Below are 23176 nucleotides of genomic sequence, written 5' to 3'. Positions count from 1 at the left end.
AAATTCATTAGCAGAGCATCCAGTTATTGGAGAGAACTCCCTTCCAAGTCCTGAGCTGGGTGAGGTTTAAGTTTAGACATCCAGAGCACAATGCACTAGTGAGGGTAGGCCTGGAAATGGGTGGGTGGGGTGAGAGTTTTGCTGCCCCATCCCCTCTCCTGAGCTTGATCCCCCCCCCCCCACTTCTTGCATGTGCCTATCTATCCAGCTTCCTTAGGCCCAGAGGACCTGTGGTCAAACCCCTGTGCGGGGTGCACTAGCCCCACCTCCTTCAGGAAGCTGACCTGATATTCCAACAGCAAGTGAGGGGCATTGTGCTGTGTGTGCCCTTCTTTGTACCATTATAAAAAGAAGTCATCACAGTAGAAGTGGCCACCTCCTCAATTTCACTCAGGAAACTAGCAATGTGAAATGACCCCTGAAGATGAATTGGGAGACCACCCCCACGCCACTTCTCCACGCTATAGTTTACCATACTTTCTCATCCTGCGAAGATGCTATTCACCCAGCCATGGACCAAAATGTTAGTGTAGAAAGGTATCACATGGTTTCTGCATTTCTGCCCTGCAATATGACCATGTCCCTTTGGTACTACAGTTGTTGTTGCTGGGGGTTTCTGTGATAACTCTTGTTATTTTCTCCATAGCCTGACTCCAAGTACAACATGATTACAAGCTTATCAGGCTGCAGCACACATGGTCCCGATTTTATTCAGGGATGACGGAAAACAGAGCGTCTGGAATATATCTTTGTGGAGCAGCCATTTTACTTTAAGATTTGGAAGAACCAAATACTTTGCAAGAACCATATACTCTCCCTCACAAACAGAAAAGATTAGGGGAAGGGAGCAGTGCCCAGGGATAGTGTAGTCTCTGAAGCTTCCCCAGGTGTGGAGAGCAGCCCAGGCACTGCTCGGTGAAGCCGGCCATTGCGTCACTGTGCTTCTGGCCCATTGAAAGTTCCTGGATTATGTCCCGCTCATAGTCCATGGACAGCAACACCTCCCTTAACAGGGGTCCTTGTAGTCATGGGGTGGCTCAATGTAAAGCCTGAGCTCTTCGTCCTGGCCCATGTTTATTCACAGGCCCCTCTAGATATTCTCTAAATACCACACTGGAGTGGAGGGTGAGGAAACATCAGCAGATTTTCACATTCTAATGACAGAAGGAAAAGAGTGTCATATTTTCTGCTCAGTATCCATTGCCATGCTCCCTAAAGTCTTCCCCACAAAGGCAGAGTCCCAGTGGCCATAACTAGAGAACAACTCCTAATTCTACACACCCACTGTGGGCGTCATAGTTTGGGCCTCAGGGCTGAGGGGGGCAGGGAGGAGGGGGCAGCTTCCACTCAAAATATTCAGTTTATGGCCCACAGTGAACTCCCTAAAGCCAAAGTCTCCAATGTGTATGTTCAGGTCAGTGCCCCCAGCAGCTTCTCTGGATCAGATCCCTGAGGATGACACTGGTGATGGTGAGACTACACAGCAGATACCTATCTGCTGGATTCTGCCTCGGGCCTCTGAGACTGTAATCCAGGACATCATCAAGCACCTCATGTCATGAAGTGCTCTAACCAGGTAGAGCGCATCTAAGGGGAAAAGTAGAAAGTGATCATCTGTGCCCAGAGAAAGTCTTAGAGAAGATCTGAGAATACCTTAAGTTTACCCCTGAGTCTGATCCTCCACACAGAGACAGCTTATGGACAGGAAAGGGGGAGAAACTTATTTCCAGAGTTACCACATTATTGGATTCAAATGGCCAGTGTTCAACAACAACAACAAAAATGAAAAAGCCTACAGAGACAGGAAAGCAGGATCCATTCGACAGGGAAAAAATTAATTTTCTCAACTATATTTGTAAATATTTTCTTTTCTTATGTGTAGACTCCAAAAGGAGGAGGAGGAAGAGGAGACAGAGTAGCCTTGCACTCCTTGCACACCGCTCTGCATGGAGCCGCTCCACCGGGGCTTCACCAGCGCTCACAACTCTGCCTCAGCCTTCACGGCCAGCCCGAGGAGATCCTGAACTCAAGTCAAGGCTAAAAGCTGAGGCTCATAGGTCATTTCTGAGATTGCGTCCTCTCCTGCATACATGCATAGCTTTCTAGATGCCTGGTTTCTGCAAATCTTTCCAAAACTCTTCACTTGCCAAAGTACATAAGGTGCTCAAAACAGACTCCCCTTCTCAGAGCTGGCCTCCTCAGGACATGCCACTTATTTGGAGCAAAAATAAATGGCAGCTCACAAGAAGTTCTTGCCTTTCCCCTAACGGGAGTATCATCCAGGTGTGGCATTTGTGCTCTCCATCTGAGAAACCCATCTTTCCCTTCAGAGTAAACATGAAGTGATCCCCTCTTCATCATGTGAAGACCTCTCCTCTGTCCTTGGCGCCCCAGGCCCTGACCTACTCATTGGGATTTAAGTTCTTGTCTCTCCAATTAGAAAGGAATCTTCAAAATCAATGTAAATAGCCTTTGCACACCTGATTAAATCTTTTTCCTTCTACCAAACTCTCTGGTGCTGTTTTGATTATGTGAACAATCTGAGAGGAACCCAGAAAGGTGGGGGAATTTTTCCCCGTGCCACAACACTATCTCACCCCCAACTTTTCCTCCTAGCCACTGTTACTTCTCTTTGAGACACTGAACTCTATCAGCTCAATAGCAAAGTCTCCTCCAGATGCTCCTTAGCTGCTTCTCTGTCCCAAGAGTCTGAGTTAGGACAAATAAAGGCAGGCCCTTTGCATCCCCCTTGAGGGAGCCCTCCAATAGACTAATGCAATTTTTAGGAACAAGATCCACTCTGCTCCCTCCAGAACCAGCAACCCTCCCAGAGAAAGCAGGCTGCCATCTCCAAGATCACTAGTGAGGCAAGGAAGCAGGTAGGGCAACATAAGTGTATGGGCCACAAAGCTCTTCTACTGTGTCACCCCCATTTTTCTTGATCAAGCAGTCATTTCATTCCTGTAAACCTTTGACTACTTTCCTGAGTTCCAGTAAGATAATTCTGACAGTTTTTGCAAGGTTTTCATTATCTGTGGAGTGATGAAACCTTAAGAGTCCCCTACTCTATTTCTATTTTCCTCTCTTCAATAACCACTCTGCTATTTAAGATTGCCTAAGTGTGTGGCAGAAGAGGGCACCCAGAACATGGGCTACATGTAGAGAAGGTGCTGGTGACTCAAGAAGCTACTGGATCTAGGCTACTCCTACCTGAACATGCCCGAAGTCCAGTTTCTCACTCAGAATCCATCAGTCCCCTCGGTTTCTCCATAACTGAGCTTACAGATCACCCATCTGTGATCCCAAAGAATCCTGATCATTGACTGCCAGGAATGTGGCACTTCTTTCCAAAGGAACTAGCAAAAGTAAAGCAAAAATGGGTAAGTAGTCAGTATTAATATGTGTTTCCCTGAGTCCCTGCTGAGCTCCGGGGAATGGCTGCCGCTTGCCCCCAGTTGGCTATGGTGTCCAGGGCTCCTAGAGGACATACATCTGCCAGGTCCACAGCAGGCTGCTGGACCTGAAAGCCTAGTGGGCTTAGAAAGGTAAGCAACGTTAAGATTTGTTTTTAAATTCAAATTATATTTGCAGATAATATTTTGTTACCGTCACAAGGGCTCAGCAGGAGCCTCTGTTTTCCATCTTGCCCTGATGCGTTACTGTCAGGTTTCTGCTTAACCGCCTCACCTTTCCCAGTGGTCAGATCGTCAGCAGCAGGTCCGAGCCCCCATTGGCTAACACTACTGTCTCTCTCTGACGCCCAAATTTGCCAATTTCCCGCCTCTGCGTTGCTAGGAGACAGGATCCTGCCCCAGGAACCGGCGACTGTAACTTGGCTTTGGTCAGCGTGCCTGGAAGGAGTGTGCTCCTTGGGGTTGGCCAAGGCTTTGTGAGTTCAGCAAGGGATTCTCATGGTCATCTGGCTTTGGCTCCACGCTGACCAGGTATCTGCAGGGGTGGGACTGTGCGGGGCAGAGGGAGAAGGTCCCTGAGAATGGCCAGCACTGCAGGGTCAGCTGTCCTGCAGAGCTCAGGGAAGACCGGCCGCTGTGAGGGCTTTGGATAAGTAAGTGCCAGCGGCGGAGGGCCCATCGGTAGGGGACCCCAGTAAATGTGTAACAGGGCGGTCCCCAGGAAAGGGGGAGGTTCCAGGTTTCCTGCCCCACCCAAAAGGAGGGTGGAGCTGAGCAGAGAGAAGAAGCTGCAGAGGAGACTGAGGAAGGAAGCAGGATGGAGCCAGGAGGCCTGGAGCAGGCGCATGGAGCCTAGAGACACGTGAAGAAACTGTGCTTGTCTTTTGGTCGTGGACCGAGTGACACAGATGTGGATGAGACCCGTGGGGAGGTGACAATGGCAGCTTTTATCTTGATTTTGATTTTGCTCTTTTCCTTCCGGGCTTGTCTGGTTGTTTCTGACCCTTTTCTGTGGGTCCCCACTGGAAGATGCTTTAGACTTGTGGCAGGCTTTGGGGCCTTGCTCTGGACCAATCCCATTTGGATGGACTTTTAACCACGAGGGGACGGGTAACTTTGGGTGCTTGATTTAGAAAAGATATTCTTTGCCTTTTCTGTACTGTTTCCTATTGTATTAAAGTTCCTTCCCATAAAAGTCTCATATGTTTTGTGTTGATGCCGCGGATGGCAGAACGCATTTAGAATAGGCAGGTTTGCAGGGTCTGGGCTGCCCATCTCCCTGCCCTGTAACAGATTGAGTGGGTGGCGAGGCCAGAATTCGTCTGTGATACCAGTGGCGGCAGCAGAGAATTGGGCTGGAGCTTGGAGCCCACATTTTAAATTTCAGGAAGGGATGAATGATTTTTAGAATTTTTAGACACCTCTGCAAAGTCAAATATCAACGTTGATTTTTTTTATTTTTTAGAGGAAAAATGCTTTTTTATTTATATTTTGTCTTTTTATTGATCAAATTTTACATCATTGTTCATTTTTAAACAATGTTTACTCTCCCCTCCCCTCAGGTGTAGTCCCCATAGAATTTCCTTCACCAGTGCACCCGTGCACCATCACCTCAGTCCCCTGTGCTCCTGATATTTGACCTTGTTAATGACTTTTATATTTTATGACCCGGTCAGACAGGTAAGTAGAAAAACACCAATGGAAAAGAAGCCTAAAAAGAAACCATGTCTGCTGCTCCAGATCCGCAGTGAGCAGCAGCAGCTCTGAGCCAGGTTACAAGAATGAAGAACTGTTGCCTAATTGGAAAGAGCCAGCATTCCAGATTGAAAAAAAAAAAAAAAACCAAAAACCAAAACCTGAAGAGGCTTCTCCTGTTTTGTATATTATGTGAATGATTCACATCTTATATAGGTTTGCACAAGTTCCTGGGACTTGGGGGGAGGGGGGAGAGGGGCGGGGAGAGAATGCTCTGTGTTTATCTCTTGGAAAATAAGAAAATAGTATTTCTCCTTTGCAATCAGTTGTAACAGATGTGAAAATAAATATCCTTGACTCTAATATGACTATACAAAAAGCATCGATGTGTTTCAGGTACTAGATGTTGCTACTATCATCAGGTGATGCCATGTTGACCTTTTTAATCATTCCTCCCTGGCAAGCACAAAGTTGAACCATTATATTTTATATCTGTAAGGATATAGATTATGAAAGTACCCATCAAACTCATTGTAACAGATCTTTTTTGAGTTGACTTCATTCTACATCAAAAAAAAAAAAAAAAAAAAAACCTATGCAATAGCACTGTCTTTACAGTAAGTTCGAGGCCAGGGCAGGGATGGGGCAGGAAAGGGGAACTTGAAACTGCTGCCACCTGCATCCCTGAGACCAGCTGGGGGGCGGGGAGGAGGGTGCGGATAAGCAGTCATGAAAGGAACAAACAGTTCGAGAGAAAAGCAACTCCTCTGAAAAGTAACTTCACTCTGCATTCTCCACCTCCGGTCAAGGCCAGCCCCCTGCCCTATGAAAGCTTACCCTCATCCCTCCAAAGGGCAGACTTCTCTGACCTCCACGCGGGTGGTGAACCGCGCCTGCCTGAGAGCCAATAAAATCTCTGCCTTTCAGAAACTAGGCTTGACTCTCCCTCCCTCCCTCCCTCCCTCTCTCTCTCTCTACTGCACCAAAACCTTTCAGTTACATTCTAATTAAAATTATTTGTCAAAAAAAAAAAAGATTAAAGGAACTCTCCTACACTGCTGGTGGGAATGTAAACTGTTCCAACCACTATGGAGAGCTGTGTGGCCGTGCCTCAATGTGCTAAAAATGTAGCTTCCCTATGATCCAGCAATTCTACACCTAAGCATTTATCCAAAGGACACAAAAACATTAATTCGAAAGGACACCTGTACCCTTATGTTTATTGCAACACTATTTACAATAGGTAAGCTATGGAAACAACACAAATGCTCTGAAATAGATGACTGGATCAAGACGTGGTATATATACACGTCTCAGCTATATTACTGAATATTACTCAGCTATCAAAAAAGATAAACTCATGCCATTTGCACCAACATAGATAGAGCTGGAAGGGATCATTCTCAGTGAAATAAGTCAGAAAGAAAAAGAAAAATAGCGGATGGCCTCACTTACAGGAGGAATGCAGAGGAGCCAAATAAGGGATCAGAAAAAAAGTTATTACAATAAAGCGAAAATCAAAATCAACAAGCAACTATAAACCAGAGACATTCTGCAGGGGGTGGGGAAGGGAGTAGGATCTAAACGGGTGGGAAGAGCACAAGGGACTATGGTGATGGGGCACGGGTGAATTGGTGGTGGGAATTTCACAGGGACTATAATGAGATGAGAAAGTATATATTGTTTTAAAAAATGCAGAACGATGTAAAAAATATATTAAAAAGTAAAATTAAAAAAATATATATTACAATAATGGTAAAAAAAAATTGCTCAGGTAGAGCACATAAATTCCCATTAGTAGAATTTGTCTTTATGATTTTTTTCCTTATGGGATTCGTGCAGTCAATGTTTCAGGTGGTTGCTAAGGCCTGAATGCTCGTGTCCCCCCAAATTCATCAACCAGCACTAGCCATTATTAGCCTGATTAATAATAACAACTCTTCGGGGACATTCCCAAATATACCCACCCAAGCGCAGCTGGAAAGAGGAGCCCAAGGGTGTCTTGAGTGATGCCCAACAATCAGCAACGGGCCCGCCAGAGCAGCTCCCCACACTCCTCCCCAGGAAGACAACGCTGGGCGCCAGCCGCCTGTCGCGCTACATCCGAGTCCCCCACTGCGCGAGCTCGAACTCTCGCGAGAGCCGCCGCAGACTCACTGAGTCGCAAAGCGGCGGGAACTCAAGCTCTCGCGAGAGTGGGCGTGACCTAATTGCTCCGCGCGGCTGTGCGCGGCCGGAGGCGGGAGTCATGGACCGTCCCGGGCCGCCCTGCGGCCGAATGGACAGACAGCAGGACCGCGACGTGCGCGAGCTCGTCCGCCACTTGGCGGGCGTCCAAGACGAGGCGGACCCCAACTTCCAGCTTGCCCTGCACTTCGCTTGGTCCAACTTCAGGTGTGGGACGCGGCGCCGGGGCCCCTAAGGGGTCAGGTGGGGCCGGGCCGCCCCGCCCACCCCCCACCCCCACCCAGGGTCCCGCCATCTCCGCGCTGCTCGGGGCCCTCGGGCGCGCGGGTCCCGTTCACAGGGGACGCGCGCTTCGTAAAACAGTGGATTGTTGTGGGTGGGTCTCCCGGGAGAAGGGGTCTGTATTTGTTGTTTGCTCCACCCACTCCATAGCGTGGGGCACTGCACGAAGCATCATTTTTTTGATTGAGTGGGTAGGTGACGTTTTGAACGAAACAGTGGCCACACCCTGCTTAAAACTCTTCTCACCGACTCCATCTCCCCTCTCGGATCACTCCAGATAGCCCCGACGCTGCTCTCGCTGTTATTTTTTACAAAAAGCCTAGCATGACACATTGGATACCTTAACCTGTAGTTGGCTGTGTGTCCTCCTCTACCTCCGGTTAGAATGCAAGTTCTAAGAGGGGAGGGATCTTGGTCAGCTTGGTTTTGAGCCCAGCACGTAGAACAGTTCTTGGCACATGGCACATTAAAAACCATCTAATGGAATTAGAAGTTAAGCAACTTATAGTTTCTCATGTAATTAATTTATAAAATTGTATCTAGATACAGGTCAAGTCGGAACTGCTTTCCTATTTTTCTTTATGGAAGATGTAGATTAGACAATAACAAGTTTCTGAAACAATAAACTCAGTTTTTAAAATGTAACATGACAATGTTGAATAGGTACTATTAGAAATTTTAATGCCATTTTCCCTAATTTTTCTATTCACATTTCCTAATAGCAGTGGGAAAATTGGTGTCATTTTAGAGTTGGAAGTTACTGTCTTCTTTTACACATTGAGAAACTAAATCATACTGGGTAAAGTGGTGTGCCACTCAGTCATTTACTGGAATAGAATTAAATATGTTATTTAATAGTGTGATTTTTAGATTGTTGGGTTTGAGACTAAAAAATGGAAAACGAGTTGAATGAGCTATACTATCTATGAACAATGCCTGTTTTCTTTTTAAAAAATTACAGTCGTGTTCTGGGCCGTAGAAAGACAGAAACAGTTGGATATAGCTTCCATCCTTAAGGCAGAGACAAAAGTTAATTACATAAATGTTGAATAGAAGTTCTTAACCAGAGTGCCTGATGATAGAATTCAAGTGCGATGAATTTGAACAAGAAAAAATGAAAATGATCCTGGCCTCTGAAAAGTAGCCTTTCCTTTCAATTGTGAATGAAAACAGCAGTATTAGTTAACCTATGAGTCTGTCATCAGTAGAAGTCCTCTTTCACATATTATGGTTGTTGCATAAATTTCTAAATATTTGCTGTTACTTGAATGGTATTTATGGACCCAATGCTACATCTTGTTATATAATACTTTAATAAAGAAATACGTGTTTTAATGTATCACAAAATTTAAAAAATATTTCACAGCCATATTTAAGTGTACTTGGTTTCCTTTGTATTTCATTTTATGATTTAAAACCATTGTTCTAAGAAGGGGTCCCTAGGCTACACTGGGCTTCAGTATGGCATGAAAAGATAAGGAACCCCTGATGTTAAGTGCTATGATGTGCTTAGGGCATTACAGGAAGACAATAGTACCACAAGACAATTTGGGGAGACTCAATATCACCTGTATGCTGCGAAAGGGCGCTTTAGCAGTCTCTGATATGTGGTGATGGTTTGCCTGGATGGTGGAAGAAATTCAGAGAGAGAGAGATGCACTCATAGAAATATATCAGTATAATTAAGTATAAGGTGATGGTGAGATACATATGACAATTCCATTTTATCATTTAGATTTCATCGTTTCTTGGATGTCAACAGCCACAAAGTAGAAAAGATAATAGAAGGGTAAGTCACTTTTATATATTTGTGTATATGTATGTATACAGAAATAAGTTAGTTCTTATAGGGCTTTTGTTTACATAGTTTTATAACTATCCGTTGATTTTTTAAATATATTTTAGAATTTATGAAAAGTTCATCATCCATTCTGATCTCAGCAAAGCTGCTAGTTGGAAGAGATTAACTGAGGAATTTTTAAATGCATCGCTTCCGAACATAAAAGAAGTAAAGGTATGTCTTCTAGTATGAGATGTCTGCTGTATATTCATCATTTCCTCTCTGATTATTGTCAACTTGTTTATGTTAATATTTAAGCATATTCTATTTCAGTATTGTCCATGGGCTAGACTATAATCTGGAAATTTCCAGCCCCAATCAGCTGTGGAAATTGAGATCAGAAATTGGCACAAATGGTAGCACTTTCTGGCTGGTTAAAATTTTAAATAGCTTCTCAGCACTTGGTAATAATAACTACCTGTTTACTACTTACTGGATACCAGGAGCTGTTCAGAACACTAATATTGAACCTTAGATTCCCCAATACCACCTATAGACTTGATGTTTTGCTAGATGGATTCGTAGAACTCAAAAAAAAAAAGCTACTATCCTCACTGTTAGGGTTACTACAGTGAATGGATACAGGTTTAAAATATGCAAATGGAAAAGGTGCATAGGGCAAGTCCAGAAAAAATTGGGTCCAAGATTCTCAGTGGAGTCACATAGAGATGCATTTAATTCTCCTAGTGATAGTCTGTAGCAACACAAAGTGTTGCAACCAGGGAAGGTCAGCCTTGGTGTCTAGGATTTTCATTGGGGTTCAGTCATATGGATGTGCAATGTCCTGTGGCTGACCTTACTAAATCTCCAGTCCCTCAGACATCAAGCAGAGACTTTTAAGCCCACAAAAGGAGGCATTTACCAGATGTCATGTTGTTGGCATAAATTGTCTGGTCACACGGATACAGCCTACAGAATAGCTCTTCGCAGCAGGATGGTCCAAGGATTCAGAAGTTCTTTCTCTAGGGAGCCAGTCAGAGGCCAGTCTGGAAGAGCTTTGAGATATGTGGGGGTTTGGGCAACCCAGACCTCCTGAGTTAACCCTTTCTGCACACAGTAACCTGCAAGGAGTATTCTGTTATTGCTAGGCATTGCTTTTGTCTACACTTGGAGGATTTGTTTCCCAAGGAAGGGAGCTTTAGATTTTAATTGCCCATCAACTTAAGGAAAGGCCACAGTGGTATCTCCTTATGTGTCCACATTTGAACTATGAAAAAAATGTAGAGATTGGATTTATTTAGGCAAAGCTCATGTTTTTTCAAATCAGGACACTTACTGAGGCTATAACTGTCATTGGGTTATCTTTACTGAAACTAGTTTAGAAAGCTCTTATCAACCTCAGTAATTCATATTGTTCATTTTTTGTTTTAAAGACAGATACACACTATTCCATACTGTCACTTCTTCTGTGTCTGTCCGATTCTCCTTCAAACAGCAATTATGTGGAAACACCAAGAGTTAAAGAAGTGGGTATGTTACCAAGTGTTTTTACATATAGCAAATGAAAGAGAAATTCGTTGTATTACTTTATTAATAGACATTGATAGTTCAAAAATAGATGTGTAACTATGAAACTTAAATAAGTTCTGACTGTAAACTATCTGCTTTCAATTAATATAAAAAAAATCACCTGGGGATCACAGATATTAGAAATTTAAATGTACTAGAATATTAATTTATAAATTATTTCAGTTATTTCATGAATACATTTTACATTTTGTTAGCCTTTTCCCTATAGTTGTAGGGTATGTTTTTGTGTGTTTCTGATAAAGCTGATGCAATTCTTTTGTTATGTTTTAGAAAAGAAAGATGATTTTGACTGGGGAAAATATTTGCTGGAAGGTGAAGAAATTAACCTTGGTCTAAATGTAGACACACCAGTAAGTAGCAGTAGCTTTACTATTGAAAATATAAATACATGTCAAGTGATACAGATGACTTTTATGGCTCTTTCTTCTGTAGAACAACTTGACTAAAATAGGAACGCTTAACTAAATGAAAGTATTTGTTATGGAAGATATATTAAGTTTTTGCACCAAATCATTAGTAGTAGGAAATTCAACAGCATGAATACAGGTATCCCTAAGGAACTATAAATCTTGAGATTTTTGCCACCCAAAATAATTCTTTCCTATAGTAAGAATTTTCAGGACATTCAGGAAAATGTAATTTGGAATAGTTTTTGCTTTTCTTCTGAAATATTTTTAATCTCAATAACTCTAGTTGTTATACACTCTAAGGGTAAGGTATATTTCCTATTTTAATCAGAATTGGTCTGAAGAAAGTGAAGATGAAGATGATCAACAACCACTGAGCAGAGAGGACTCTGGGATTCAGGTGGACAGGACACCATTAGATGAACAAGAGCAAAACAGAAAACCGGGGCCTTGCATCAGCTGGAAAGGTACTGTGTCACAGATGCTGGCATCTTTTTTATTTTATTTTTTTAAGATTTTTTTATTTATACAAGCACTGGGTACAGTCAGAAGCGCGGGAGGGTGAGAGAATTCACCAGAGCCAGAGAGGAGAGCAGAGCAGGCAGACTGATGAAGTACTCTGCTGAGGGGAGCAGTGGGCGGCAGGAGAGGTCTGTGCGCCATGTGGGACCCTTGCCCGGCGGCCGGGGATCGAACTGGCGCTGCAGAGGCTAAGGGCAGCTTCACAACCCAGCACTCAACCACTATACCATAGGGGAGGCCCCCATCTGGCATCTTTTTTAAATAGAGGAATTTTCTAGAAGGAAGGGCAAGCTTTGAGAATTAGTTCCATATGATTTAAGATGTTGATAAGTCCTGCCTTCTTTATAAAACAAATTTTTAATCCATATGTAGATTTTTTTCTCTAGTAGCTAAGCAGTAACTCTATAGAGTTAATGTTGAAACGTGTGTGGTGAGTGCAGTTTTGTTCTTTTTTTAATAATTGTAAGAACTTTGTTAGTCCTACATGTTCCAATGTATCTTTTATTGAAGAAAGATGGACTTTGCTCAAGTTAGTAACCAAATAAAAGGAAAAGAGCTTTGATTCGAGTGTCTACTTTTTCAGTTTGTAGTGAAGAAATACGAATTGGTACAATCTAGAAAGAGCTAGAAGCAACCTTATAAATTAGATCATCTGACTTTATTTTTCATTTTCTAGATAAGGAAACAAGCCCTAGTTAAGTGGTTTTCCCAGGCTCATATACCATAAAGTTCTCCCCAGAAGCTGGCATTAGTGACCTGGCCCTGTTGACTGTGCTTGAACCTTGCCGAATGAACATTAACCAACCAAAGTTGATTTTGTATCCTAATCATTTCTGGTTTTTGTTTTTAATTCCAATTGAGTTGGATCTTTAGGAGGAGTGTGAATTAGTCACCTTAGAACACATTGTCAGCAGTAGTCCCTACAGAGCCATTTAGTTTAGTCATTTTCTTCCCTCCTGCTATTTCTGGTTTCCACTCCATTTTCCTTTCTCTGCCAGCCCACTTAACCAGTTCTATTGTGTTTAATACCTGTATTCTCACATATGTTGCGCTCTTGTGAGTGCTCTTGTGGTATACCATGTTTAAAATTGCACACTGGTATAATAATAAAAAACAAAATTCACAGGCAACTCTAAATCAGAGACATTCTGCAGAGGAGGGAGAGGGAAAGGGATCAAAACAGGGGAGGGAGGAGCACAAGGGACAATGTGATGGTGCTCTGGTGAATTGGTGGTGGGAATTTTACAGGGACTACCCCTGAGAGGAGAAAGCAAGTATTATATGAAAAATGAACAATAATGCAAAATATATACAAATAAATAAATTTAAAAATAAAAAAATTGCATCCTGATATTAGGCCGTGTATAAATTTTGTTCTGTTATGCTTTTCATTTAACTCAGTTTTAAATTGGTTGATTGGCTCTCTGAACTTCTCTTCCACTGCTTTTAACTGCAGCATTGGGTTCTGTGGTTTGTCACACCACATTTCCATTGTTGCCCTCTTGTGGACAGACCCCAGTCTACCTTCACTCCCCTCTACTTAGTGCGATGCTCATGGACCTGTGCTCCCAATATCATCCCTACTTGATGAGATTATATAAATATTTTCAGGTAGCTATTATTTTAAAGAAACTTTTTTAGTTGAACATTTAAAGGGACTCATAAGTCCAAATATTGTGACAAAGATGATCAAATATATTTTTTATATATATTTTTTTTTCTTTACCTGATTCTTATAAAATAAACTTAATAAATTTCCTTCTGATAGATGAGTCAGATTGCCGAAGCTGGCTGGAGCAGCATGTGGTCCGTCAGTACTGGACAACTGGGTCATCAAGATTTCCTCATAGTTTGCATTTGCATTCCAATTTAGCTGCTGTCTGGTAAGAAGCTAAATTTCTCGTTTATTGTAATGATAGAAGAATCTGATTTTTTTTTTAATATAGGGTTTTGATTTGTGATTTAAGTCAAGTACTTCCTAGAAATTTAAACTTAACCTTCTTAACAATTGTAATTTAACCATTTGTAATTTTTTTTAATGAAATTATTATTTAACTACGTCTTTTGTATCAAGGTGAATGGATTGGTATATATTTGGCCATTTATTTGATTTCTCTCTTCAAGTATTTATTATAAAAATAGTTGCAGTTTTCCACAAAGCAAAAATACACAGTTTTAAATATTTGCCTAGGTCAGCAATAAAGGTCACAGTTAGAATTTCTCCAAAAATACTTCTCTGAGGGTATTTTGGTGGTGCATAGAAGTGAATATGGGAGGGCACTTAAAGCTCATGTTGTACTTATTTGTTATTGTTGCTAAATTGCATATATTCTCTTAGAGTTGCCATTTTGCTTAATGAGAAACCTCTTTATTGACATCTGATGTTGGCTGTCTAACAGGGACCAACATTTGTACATCAGTGACCCGTTGTATGTGCCAGACGACAGAGTAGTTGTTACTGAGACACAGGCTATTCGGGAAACCCTATGGTGAGACCTCTTTTTTTTTTTTGCCCAAGATTTATTTATTCATGCATACAAGAATCGGGTACAGGTCAGATGTGTGGGAGGGTGAGAGGATTCACCAGAGACAGAGTGGGGAGCATAACAGGCAGATTGACGGAAATACACTGCTGAGGGGAGCAGCAGGTGAGACAGGAGAGGTCTGCCGCGCCATGTGGATATCTCTCTGGCTGGCCGGGATGGAACCCACACTGCAGAGGCTGCGGACAGCTTCATAGCGCTGCGCTCAACCACCTGCACCACCAGGGAGGCCCGGTGAGACCTCTTAGCCTAACTCATGGTTGAGAAATTATTGGTGAGATGCAAAATTTTGGTTTTTTTTAAGAGAGGTGTTTAGGGGGGTTTCACATGCAAACTAGAAAAAGACCACTAGGTATGACTCCCATTGGGCACCTAAACTTGGATTAGGGGACTCTCATGAAGCTTAAACTTCAGATTTGAGTGACATTGTGAGATTTTGGTATATTTACCTCTTTTTCTATTTTAAATAGCTTGGTGCTATATAGGATTTAGATAAGCCCATCATTTTTTAAATATTTGAGTTCAGAGCAGGTTCCTAGGAAGAGGTTATCAGTAAGAGGTAGTCTGCGCCTATGTCTGGAAACCAGGAATCCAAGAATATAGATTCCATTACAAAAATGAAAATGAGAACTGCAGCGTGTCATTCAGCTGCTAGGATTTCCAGGTTCTAGCCTTCTGTGCCATAAAGTATAATATTGACATTTGTAAAGATGGGAAGATCTCTTTGGACCATCATACACATGTAGAGAAAATTCTTTGACAACACTGTTTTTAAACTTTTCTCCAAGATGATATTGAAATATCTTGAGTCCTGAGGTAATCAGATAAAAAGGATTGATATCTTCGATTTTCTTATTACCTGACCTCTTTGCTCCCCTCCTCAATTCTCAACCTTTTATTAAAAATTCAAGGCATTACTGTAGTGAAAATTTTTGTAGACTTAAAGTACACTCATCTTTTTTATTTTATTTCAGGTTACTTTCAGGGGTAAAAAAGCTCTTTATATTTCAGTTGATAGATGGGAAAGTAACGGTGAGAAACAATATTATAGTAACACACTTGACACATGTAAGTTATTTGTATTTATTATAATTAGAATTGATAGGATTTATTTAAACCATGGTAATAAAACTTTAGAACATTTGTAGTATTAAAATAAACTGTCAAATATATTGAAGATTGTAAAAGAGAAATTGAATTGTACAGCTCCTAGTGCTTAGAAAATTCTTCCAATATTATTTGTATAAGTCATATTTTGTTTTGATTTATGTTTTCTGCTTCTGATTCCTTTCCTATGTTGGGATAGTGGTGGGATGTGCTCTTTGTTGGGTTTATTTTACCTATAGTACACTTACCTTGTATGTGTTTTTTTTTTTTCAGTATAAACTATAATCCTGTATGCTGTAGAAATCAGTGCTTACACTATTTCCTTTGAATTTAAACTAAATATTTGTTTTATTACTGTCTTCTACTCAACATACTGTTTAAAACAGTCCCAAAAGTATTTTACAGTGAGGGGACTATGAGTCTCAGTGCTTAAGAAAAACCAACTTTAAGTAACTGCAGTTGTTTCTGTTATAGAGCTGCTTGCGATCATTGCTGGAACAAATCGCTGCCTATGGCCAAGTTGTTTTTCGGCTCCAGGAATTCATTGATGAAGTCATGGGGCACAGCTCTGAAAACATGTTACCTGGAAATGGTTCCATTCCTAAAAAGTCCACTGAAGCTCCCTTTAGAACATACCAGGCTTTCATGTGGGCCCTGTACAAATACTTCATTAGTTTCAAAGAGGAACTGACAGAAATTGAGAAGTCCATCATCAATAATGGTATTTACATGTTTTCCCTTTTACTCATAAAACACCTAACTCACATTTTGAGTACCATTTGCATTATTAAATGATAAAAAATTAATTACATGGCAAATAATTTTGAATGCATTCATTTTGTAAGTTATTTTAAATTTATATTTTAAACCTTTCTTGTCTCCAAAAGTACAAATAGTGCAGAAGAATTTGCAGTGAAAATTCTTCCTCCTGTACCAGTTGCCCAGCCAAGTACTCAGTTCCCCTCCCCAAAGGAAACCAAGACATCAATTTCTATGTAGCCGTCCAGAAATAGTTTATATATATGCAGGCAGTGTATGTACATGTGCACATACCTAGTAATCCATCACACAACTCTTTCACATTGTTTTCTAATTTAAATTATGAGGATCATACATACAAGTAAGTAAAGCCCCTTCTCATTACTTTTTTTTACAAATTGAGTGTTTCATTGTAGGGATGTATCATAGACCAATCCACTTGTGATGGACATTTCAGATTTCTGACTTTTGCTATTGCCAGCATTGCTATAGTGATAGCCACTTACATTTAAGTGATTTTACATGTGTGGGGCAAATTATCTGTAGTGTAAATTCTTAGGCATGGAATTGCTAGGTCAAAGGGAAAGTGGTGGGTTGTTTGTCTTTGATAGAGACCTCATTGTGCTCCAGAGGTATATAGGTCAGTAAGTTTGTACTCTTGTCATCAGTGTAAATGAACACCTGTTACTGCACACTCTTAGTGTCAAACTTTTAAGTATACAATGGAAATCCAGTATACTTCCCCCGCCCCCCAACTATTTTCAACTACTATAAAAATAGTAGAGAGGCCCCCCTGTTCTTTCCACTCAGCCCCCAATGGTAACACCTTAAATAATTACAGTATATTACCAAAATTAGGAAACTGACGTTGGCACAGTGTTTACTGCAGTTACTTGATGTGGGTTTCACACAAGTGAGTTTTGCAGGAACTTGATTTTGGTCGAGGGGAGGGGGTTTCGGGGTGAATAGTCTTTGAATGTGAATCTGTGAAATTTTATCGCATGTGTAAATTCTTATGACTACCTCCATAGTGGGGATGCAGAATTGTGCTGTCTCCATGGAAGGTGATCATGCTGCCCCTTCATAGTTACCCCTTCCCTCACTGAAACCCTAGCCCATTGTAGTCTTATTTACCGAGGGTAGTTTTAATTTACATTGTTTTATTATGAGATTGAGTGTCTCTAGATGTTTAAAAATCACGTGAATTGTTAGTTCCTTTATATATTTTTTTGTTGAATGATCTTTTTAAGTAAATTCATTCCTTTTTATATATGATAGTAAAACCTACCACTTTCCAGTTTGATATGTCTTTCCACAAATGACTTAACACTTATATCACATTTTGAATGCATGTATTTTTGTCCTTGCTAATGAGTTTGATTGCTTGCTATTTGCAGACACAACAATAACTCTTGCAATAGTTGTGGACAAGTTGTCACCTCGACTGGCTCAGCTCAAAGTTCTAAACAAAGTGTTTAGTACTGGAGTTGCAGAAGTTCCACCTGACACTCGAAATGTTGTCCGAGCATCTCACCTTCTCAACATACTGTACAAGGCCATTCTTGAGTATGACAATGTTGGAGAAGCCTCTGAGCAAACCGTATGTGGGACCCTTGTCTAGTCTAAAATGCATGCATCCTGCTCTGCCAAAGGGGAGGTGGGATAGCCTGTCATAGCTCTTTGTAAAAATGGTGCTTAAATCACAGTGTCAGATAGGTGATCAGAGTTTTTAAATTAGCTTCCAAATTCCAGGTTATAGAAAACTGGCTTTTGTTATTACTGTTAGGCTCACTGTTACTACTGTTATTACTGTTAGGCTTTTGTTATTACTGTTAGATGTTGAGACAAGTACAAAGCAAAATACAAAAGCAAGATGTGGAAAACGCCTAGTTCACATAGGTATTTGCAGTAGCCATTTCTTAAATAAAATATAACCCTATTATATGAGGTATCTAGAGTAGTCCAATTTATTGCAATGGAAAGCAGAATAGTGGTTTTCTGGGGCGCAAGGGGAAAGAAATGTTTAATAGATGAGAGATTTTGTTTTAGAGCATGAAAATGTTCTGGAAGTCTGTTTCATAAAAGTGTGAATATACTTAACATTGCTGAACTGTGTACTTAATGGTTAAGATAGTAAACTTTGTGTTATATAACTTTTTCCCACAATTTAAAAAAAAAAATCAGCTATATAGACTACCAAAAAGTTGTAGGTTTGTTTGTGTACATGTTTTAGTTGTTTTTCCTAATTTATTGGTGTACCTTTGTTTTCTTACCATTTTAGTACTATAGTTCAATATACAGGAACTTGACCTTTTTGGAGTTATACAATTTTTTTTTTCTGCTGGGAACTGTAGTAGAATTAAATCATTTTCTCATTTTTTATGGACAGTTTGCTAGTAGAGGAGATAACTGTATCCCAGCATAGACTGTCCAGGTTAGACCTGCTGTGCCTGTGTAACCTTCATTCTCAAGAAGATCCTAGTGTGGCCCACAGACTATATGGTCACTGTTGTTTTTACATGAATTTCTCATAAGGATTTTATAGTATGTTTTTTGGATTTTAATTACTTTGTTGAAGTAAGAAAAAACAGAAATATGATCACTTTTTTAAAGGCGTTTCTGAAATATTTAGACCACATTTCATCGAGAGTTGAGGGAGTTCTGAGAGGCCTGCACGCTCTCCCCAGGTCTCCCTGCTGTTCTCTCTCTGGGTGGAAACGGTACGGCCCTACCTCCAGATTGTGGATGAGTGGATCGTGCATGGACATCTGTGTGACAGCGCCAGGGAGTTCATCATCCAAAGGTAAAGGCTGGCAACTTGCAGTTTGGGAGGCATGCTGGGTGCTGCTTTTACGTCTGTCCTCTCATGTGGAGAGTGTGCACTTTCATTGGCATCAGATGATACTGAGGGAGAGCTGTTCACATGATAGCTGTTTGTCACCATAGGCAAGTCCTGTTGCTTTTTTATAGAATACACAAGTTGCTGACCAAAAATATCTTTTTCTGAGTTTTATATCACAGTTTTTATCAGGAAATTATATTTTTGAATAATAGTGTTTTTATGATTGGCTAATAACAGTAAAAGGTGTACTGCTTCCCATAAAATTAATTTAGATGATATCAAATGGTTTCAACTACTTACATTATAAATTTTCAGTAAGGTAAAAGATATGAAAATATTATAGAATATACTTCTTAATGTCCTTATCTTACCAAATTAGCTACTTTTTATTTCTTTTTTTAAAAGATTTTTTTTTTTAAGAGATTTATATATTTATGCATACAAGAGCTGGGGTATAGACCAGAGATGCAGGGAGGTGAGAGGATTCACCAGAGACACAGTGGGGAACAGAACAGGCAGACTGACTGAAATACACAGCTGAGGGGAGCAGCGGGCGAGACAGGAGAGGTCTGCTGTGCCATGTGGGTTGCTCCCTGGCCTTCTGGGGATCGAACTCGTGCTGCAGAGGCTGTGGATTGCTTCATAGTGAGGTGATTAACCCCTTGTGCCACCAAGGAGGCCCTAAAGATTTGTTTATTTATGCATACAAGACTGGGGTACAGGCCACAGGTGCAAGGGGTGAGAGGATTCACTGGAGACAGAGTGGGGAACAGAACAGGCGGACTGACTGAAATATACTGCTGAGGGGAGCAGTAGGCTGAGGAGAGGTCTGCTGTGCCATGTGGGTCAGCTCCTTGTGCTGTAGTGGCTGTGGATAGCTTGATAGTGCTGAAACTTAACCCCTTGCACCACCAGGGAGGCCCTAGCTACTTTTTCTAAAATTTCTTAGTATTTTAGTACAATGACTAAGAAAAATTGATTCATTTGTATTGAACCCCTTCAGCTAATTTATTTTCTGAACAGAATTCATGTAAGTAACAAGGTAGAGCTGTTTGTACTCTTAACTTTTTAACTGTTTTAAGTTAGGCATTTTGTTTAGTTTCATTAATTCACAGCTATCCAGTTAACTCATCAAGAAGGATAATATTAGGTCCTTAGTGCTCTAAAAAGGTAGCCCTTTTCACACAGTGCTTGTGTAAATGAATTGTCCTTTCTCTAATTGACTCTTTTGTCCTGTTTCATTGATCTCATATGAAAAGTTTTGTGAAAATGGGATTCTGACTCTTCTTAGAGGGTGATGAGTATCCATCACTTTGTTGTTAAAAGCAGTCCTGTTAAGAATCTATATGGAAATAACATCACTTGTAATCAGGGAAATGCAAATCAAAACTACCATAAGATACCATCTTACACCAGTGAGAATGGCACATACTAGAAAAACTAGCAACAACAAATGTTGGCGAGGTTGTGGAGAAAAAGGAACACTCCTGCACTGTTGGTGGGAGTGCAAACTGGTCCAACCACTATGGAGAGCTGTGTGGAGATTTCTGGACCTACTAAACATAGAACTTCCATATGATCCAGCAATTCCATTCCTAGGTATTTACCCAAAGGACACAGAAACATCAATTCCAAAGAGCACCTGCACCCCTATGTTTATAGCAGCACTGTTTACAATAGCTAAGCTTTGGAAACAACCCAGATGCCCAAAAATAGATGACTGGATCAAGAAGATGTGGTAGATATACACCATGGAATATTACTCAGCATTCAAAAAAGATAAACACATGCCATTTGCAGCAACATGGGTGGAGCCAGAAGGGATCATGCTCAGCGAAATAAGCCAGAAAGAAAAAGAAAAATACCGGATGGTCTCACTCATAGCAGGAATCTAGAAAACTTAAATAAGGGACCAGGAAAATGAGTAACTATAAGAAAGTGAAAATCAAAATCAACAACTATGAACCAGAGACACTCTATGGGGGTTGGGGGGGTGGGGAAAGGAGGGGTTGGGGTCAAAATAAGGGGGTTGTAATTGTATGGGGAATATAAAAATAAAATAAAAAAAAAAACGAAATTTCTCTAGCAATTGTCTACTCTGAGAAAAAAAAGAAGTTTCTCTTCTTATCTTCAAAAAAAAAAAGAATCTATATGGAAATAAAGATATAAAACGGAGATTACTTTCACAGGAGATGGAGAAATGGATAAGCTTTTTTATTCTACCTTTAAAGAGAACCAAATTATCACTTATTTAATTCCAATTTAAGAACTTTCTACTTGTTTTAATTTAGGCCATTCAGAGTATCCACTTTTCAATGTTAAACTGAAGTCTGACAATCCTTTGCCCCATTTTGCCTAAAGATTGCTTTGTTTTACAATAATTGGCCTTACTGTGTTTCAGAATACCTGGACAGCGTGTTCAAGATAGAATTGTGTTGTTTGGGGTTTTTTTTTTTTTTAAAGTTGAAGTTTAAAATTCTTTTGAATCTCTATAGAAACAAAAATGTTCCAGTCAATCACCGAGACTTTTGGTATGCAACGTACACATTATACAGCGTATCAGAGAAAACAGAGAATGAAGAAAAAATGAGTGATAATGCGAGTGCGAGTTCAGGCAGTGACCAGGGGCCCTCCAGCAGGCAGCACACTATGGTGTCCTTCCTCAAGCCCGTGCTGAAACAGATCATAATGGCTGGCAAGTCTATGCAGCTACTGAAGAATCTGCAGTGCTCAGAGGGCACCACCTGCCAGGCCACAGCCAGAGGTATCAGACCTTCCTCGTGTATCTTCCCCACACCCACCATTGCTCTCCCTTCTTGCTTGTTTTGAGATACGTGATTATTTTGTAGCTTAAAAATTAACAAAACCTTTTATTTTCATGAAAATTATTTAGCTGTAATAGGTAATAGGCAAAGTAATAGGTCACGCTGTTCTTGATTAAAAACAAAGATGTCCTCATTGGAAACATCACACTGTTAGAAAGGCGGTGGTAATAAATTCCACGTGTGTTTTCCTCACTGCTTAAGCATAGTCCTGACATTGCTTCATGCCATGTGGTGTGGTGTTTCGCTTTTGAGGACCATGGACTCTGACAAGTAGGAATTTGTTGATGAGCTATTCAGATTTGATCATAGATTTCAAGAAAATCTTGATATAATATCTTGTCTTCTCTAATGCAATCTGCTTTAAATTTTATCAGCTGAAAAGGCTTTAAAGGTATACATATGAACTTAGTTGTTTTGTTTGTAAATCACGTTACAATTACCTGAATTATTTTGCTTACTCTAGTGTACCTACCTTAAATAATACTGTTGTTTTTTTTGACTGAATAATAAAATGTAATGTTACTGTCATTGTGTTATTGCCACTGTCAGAAGTGTTTTTTTCCCATAAAGTTGACTCAGTTAGTGTTCTTATAGTTTAATCCACCATGATGGTAACTTTCAAGTATCCTCTTAGGTTTTCACTCTGTCCTGAAAAGTTAGTTTATATTTTGGATATTTAACCATGAACTTTGCAGTTGTTTAACAGGATACAAAAATGTTTAGTTGCACTATAATATAAAGAAACAGGGATAGACCAATGGAAAAACACAGGCTATCCTGAGATAAAATTATCTGATATTTCTTAATATTATTTACCAGAACATGATTCACATTACATAATTCTTTGTTTCAGATGCAGACAGAAAAAGCTTATATACCCTCTTTCTGGAATCTGTGCAGTCACGTCTGCGACATGGAGACGAGTCCACTGCCGTGGACTGCACCGAGCAACAAGCAACCAAAGAGAACCTAATAAAGATGCAATCCATTGCTGAGAGGCATCTGGAACTGGATGATGCTCACGATCCTCTGTTGGCAATTAACTTTGCAAGGTGACACACACCTGCAGGATTTTCAGTGACTGAAAGGGCAAGATCTGTGCAATATTTAGTAATTGTTTGTTTCTGCCAGGTAGGGCTTTCCAGTCTTAAAAAACAAAATCTTTGTTGCCTATCCTTCCTAATGGATGGAATACAAGAAGATAGTGCTTACACTTATTTGTAG

At 40.5% G+C, this 23176-nt stretch overlaps 1 protein-coding gene and 1 long non-coding RNA gene across 2 annotated transcripts in view; one reads left to right on the top strand and one right to left on the bottom strand.

Moving 5' to 3' along the window:
• Positions 1-579: 579 nt before the first annotated feature.
• LOC119245201 (uncharacterized) lies at positions 580-7210 on the bottom strand. Its single transcript, XR_005125206.2, has 3 exons — positions 7076-7210; positions 3211-3356; positions 580-1154 (listed from the first exon to the last, which is right to left on the bottom strand). It is a non-coding gene; the product is annotated as an uncharacterized LOC119245201 (long non-coding RNA).
• Positions 7211-7337: 127 nt separating this feature from the next.
• TUBGCP5 (tubulin gamma complex associated protein 5) overlaps positions 7338-23176 on the top strand; it is a 31773-nt gene continuing 15934 nt past the window's right edge. Inside the window, exons 1-14 of the mRNA XM_037510148.2 lie at positions 7338-7502; positions 9313-9366; positions 9483-9591; positions 10791-10887; positions 11218-11297; positions 11686-11821; positions 13645-13759; positions 14276-14365; positions 15394-15487; positions 16001-16247; positions 17683-17885; positions 18973-19088; positions 21623-21891; positions 22806-23004. Of these exons, the coding sequence (XP_037366045.1) occupies positions 7357-7502; positions 9313-9366; positions 9483-9591; positions 10791-10887; positions 11218-11297; positions 11686-11821; positions 13645-13759; positions 14276-14365; positions 15394-15487; positions 16001-16247; positions 17683-17885; positions 18973-19088; positions 21623-21891; positions 22806-23004 (1955 nt within the window). The 5' untranslated portion in view covers positions 7338-7356. The remainder of the gene's footprint in view (positions 7503-9312; positions 9367-9482; positions 9592-10790; positions 10888-11217; positions 11298-11685; positions 11822-13644; positions 13760-14275; positions 14366-15393; positions 15488-16000; positions 16248-17682; positions 17886-18972; positions 19089-21622; positions 21892-22805; positions 23005-23176) is intronic.

Source organism: Talpa occidentalis, unplaced genomic scaffold (genome assembly GCF_014898055.3).
Source record: "Talpa occidentalis isolate TD23 unplaced genomic scaffold, MPIMG_talOcc4v2.1 talOcc4.14, whole genome shotgun sequence".
Lineage (NCBI taxonomy): Eukaryota > Metazoa > Chordata > Mammalia > Eulipotyphla > Talpidae > Talpa > Talpa occidentalis.
This window is presented reverse-complemented; position numbering and strand designations above follow the sequence as displayed.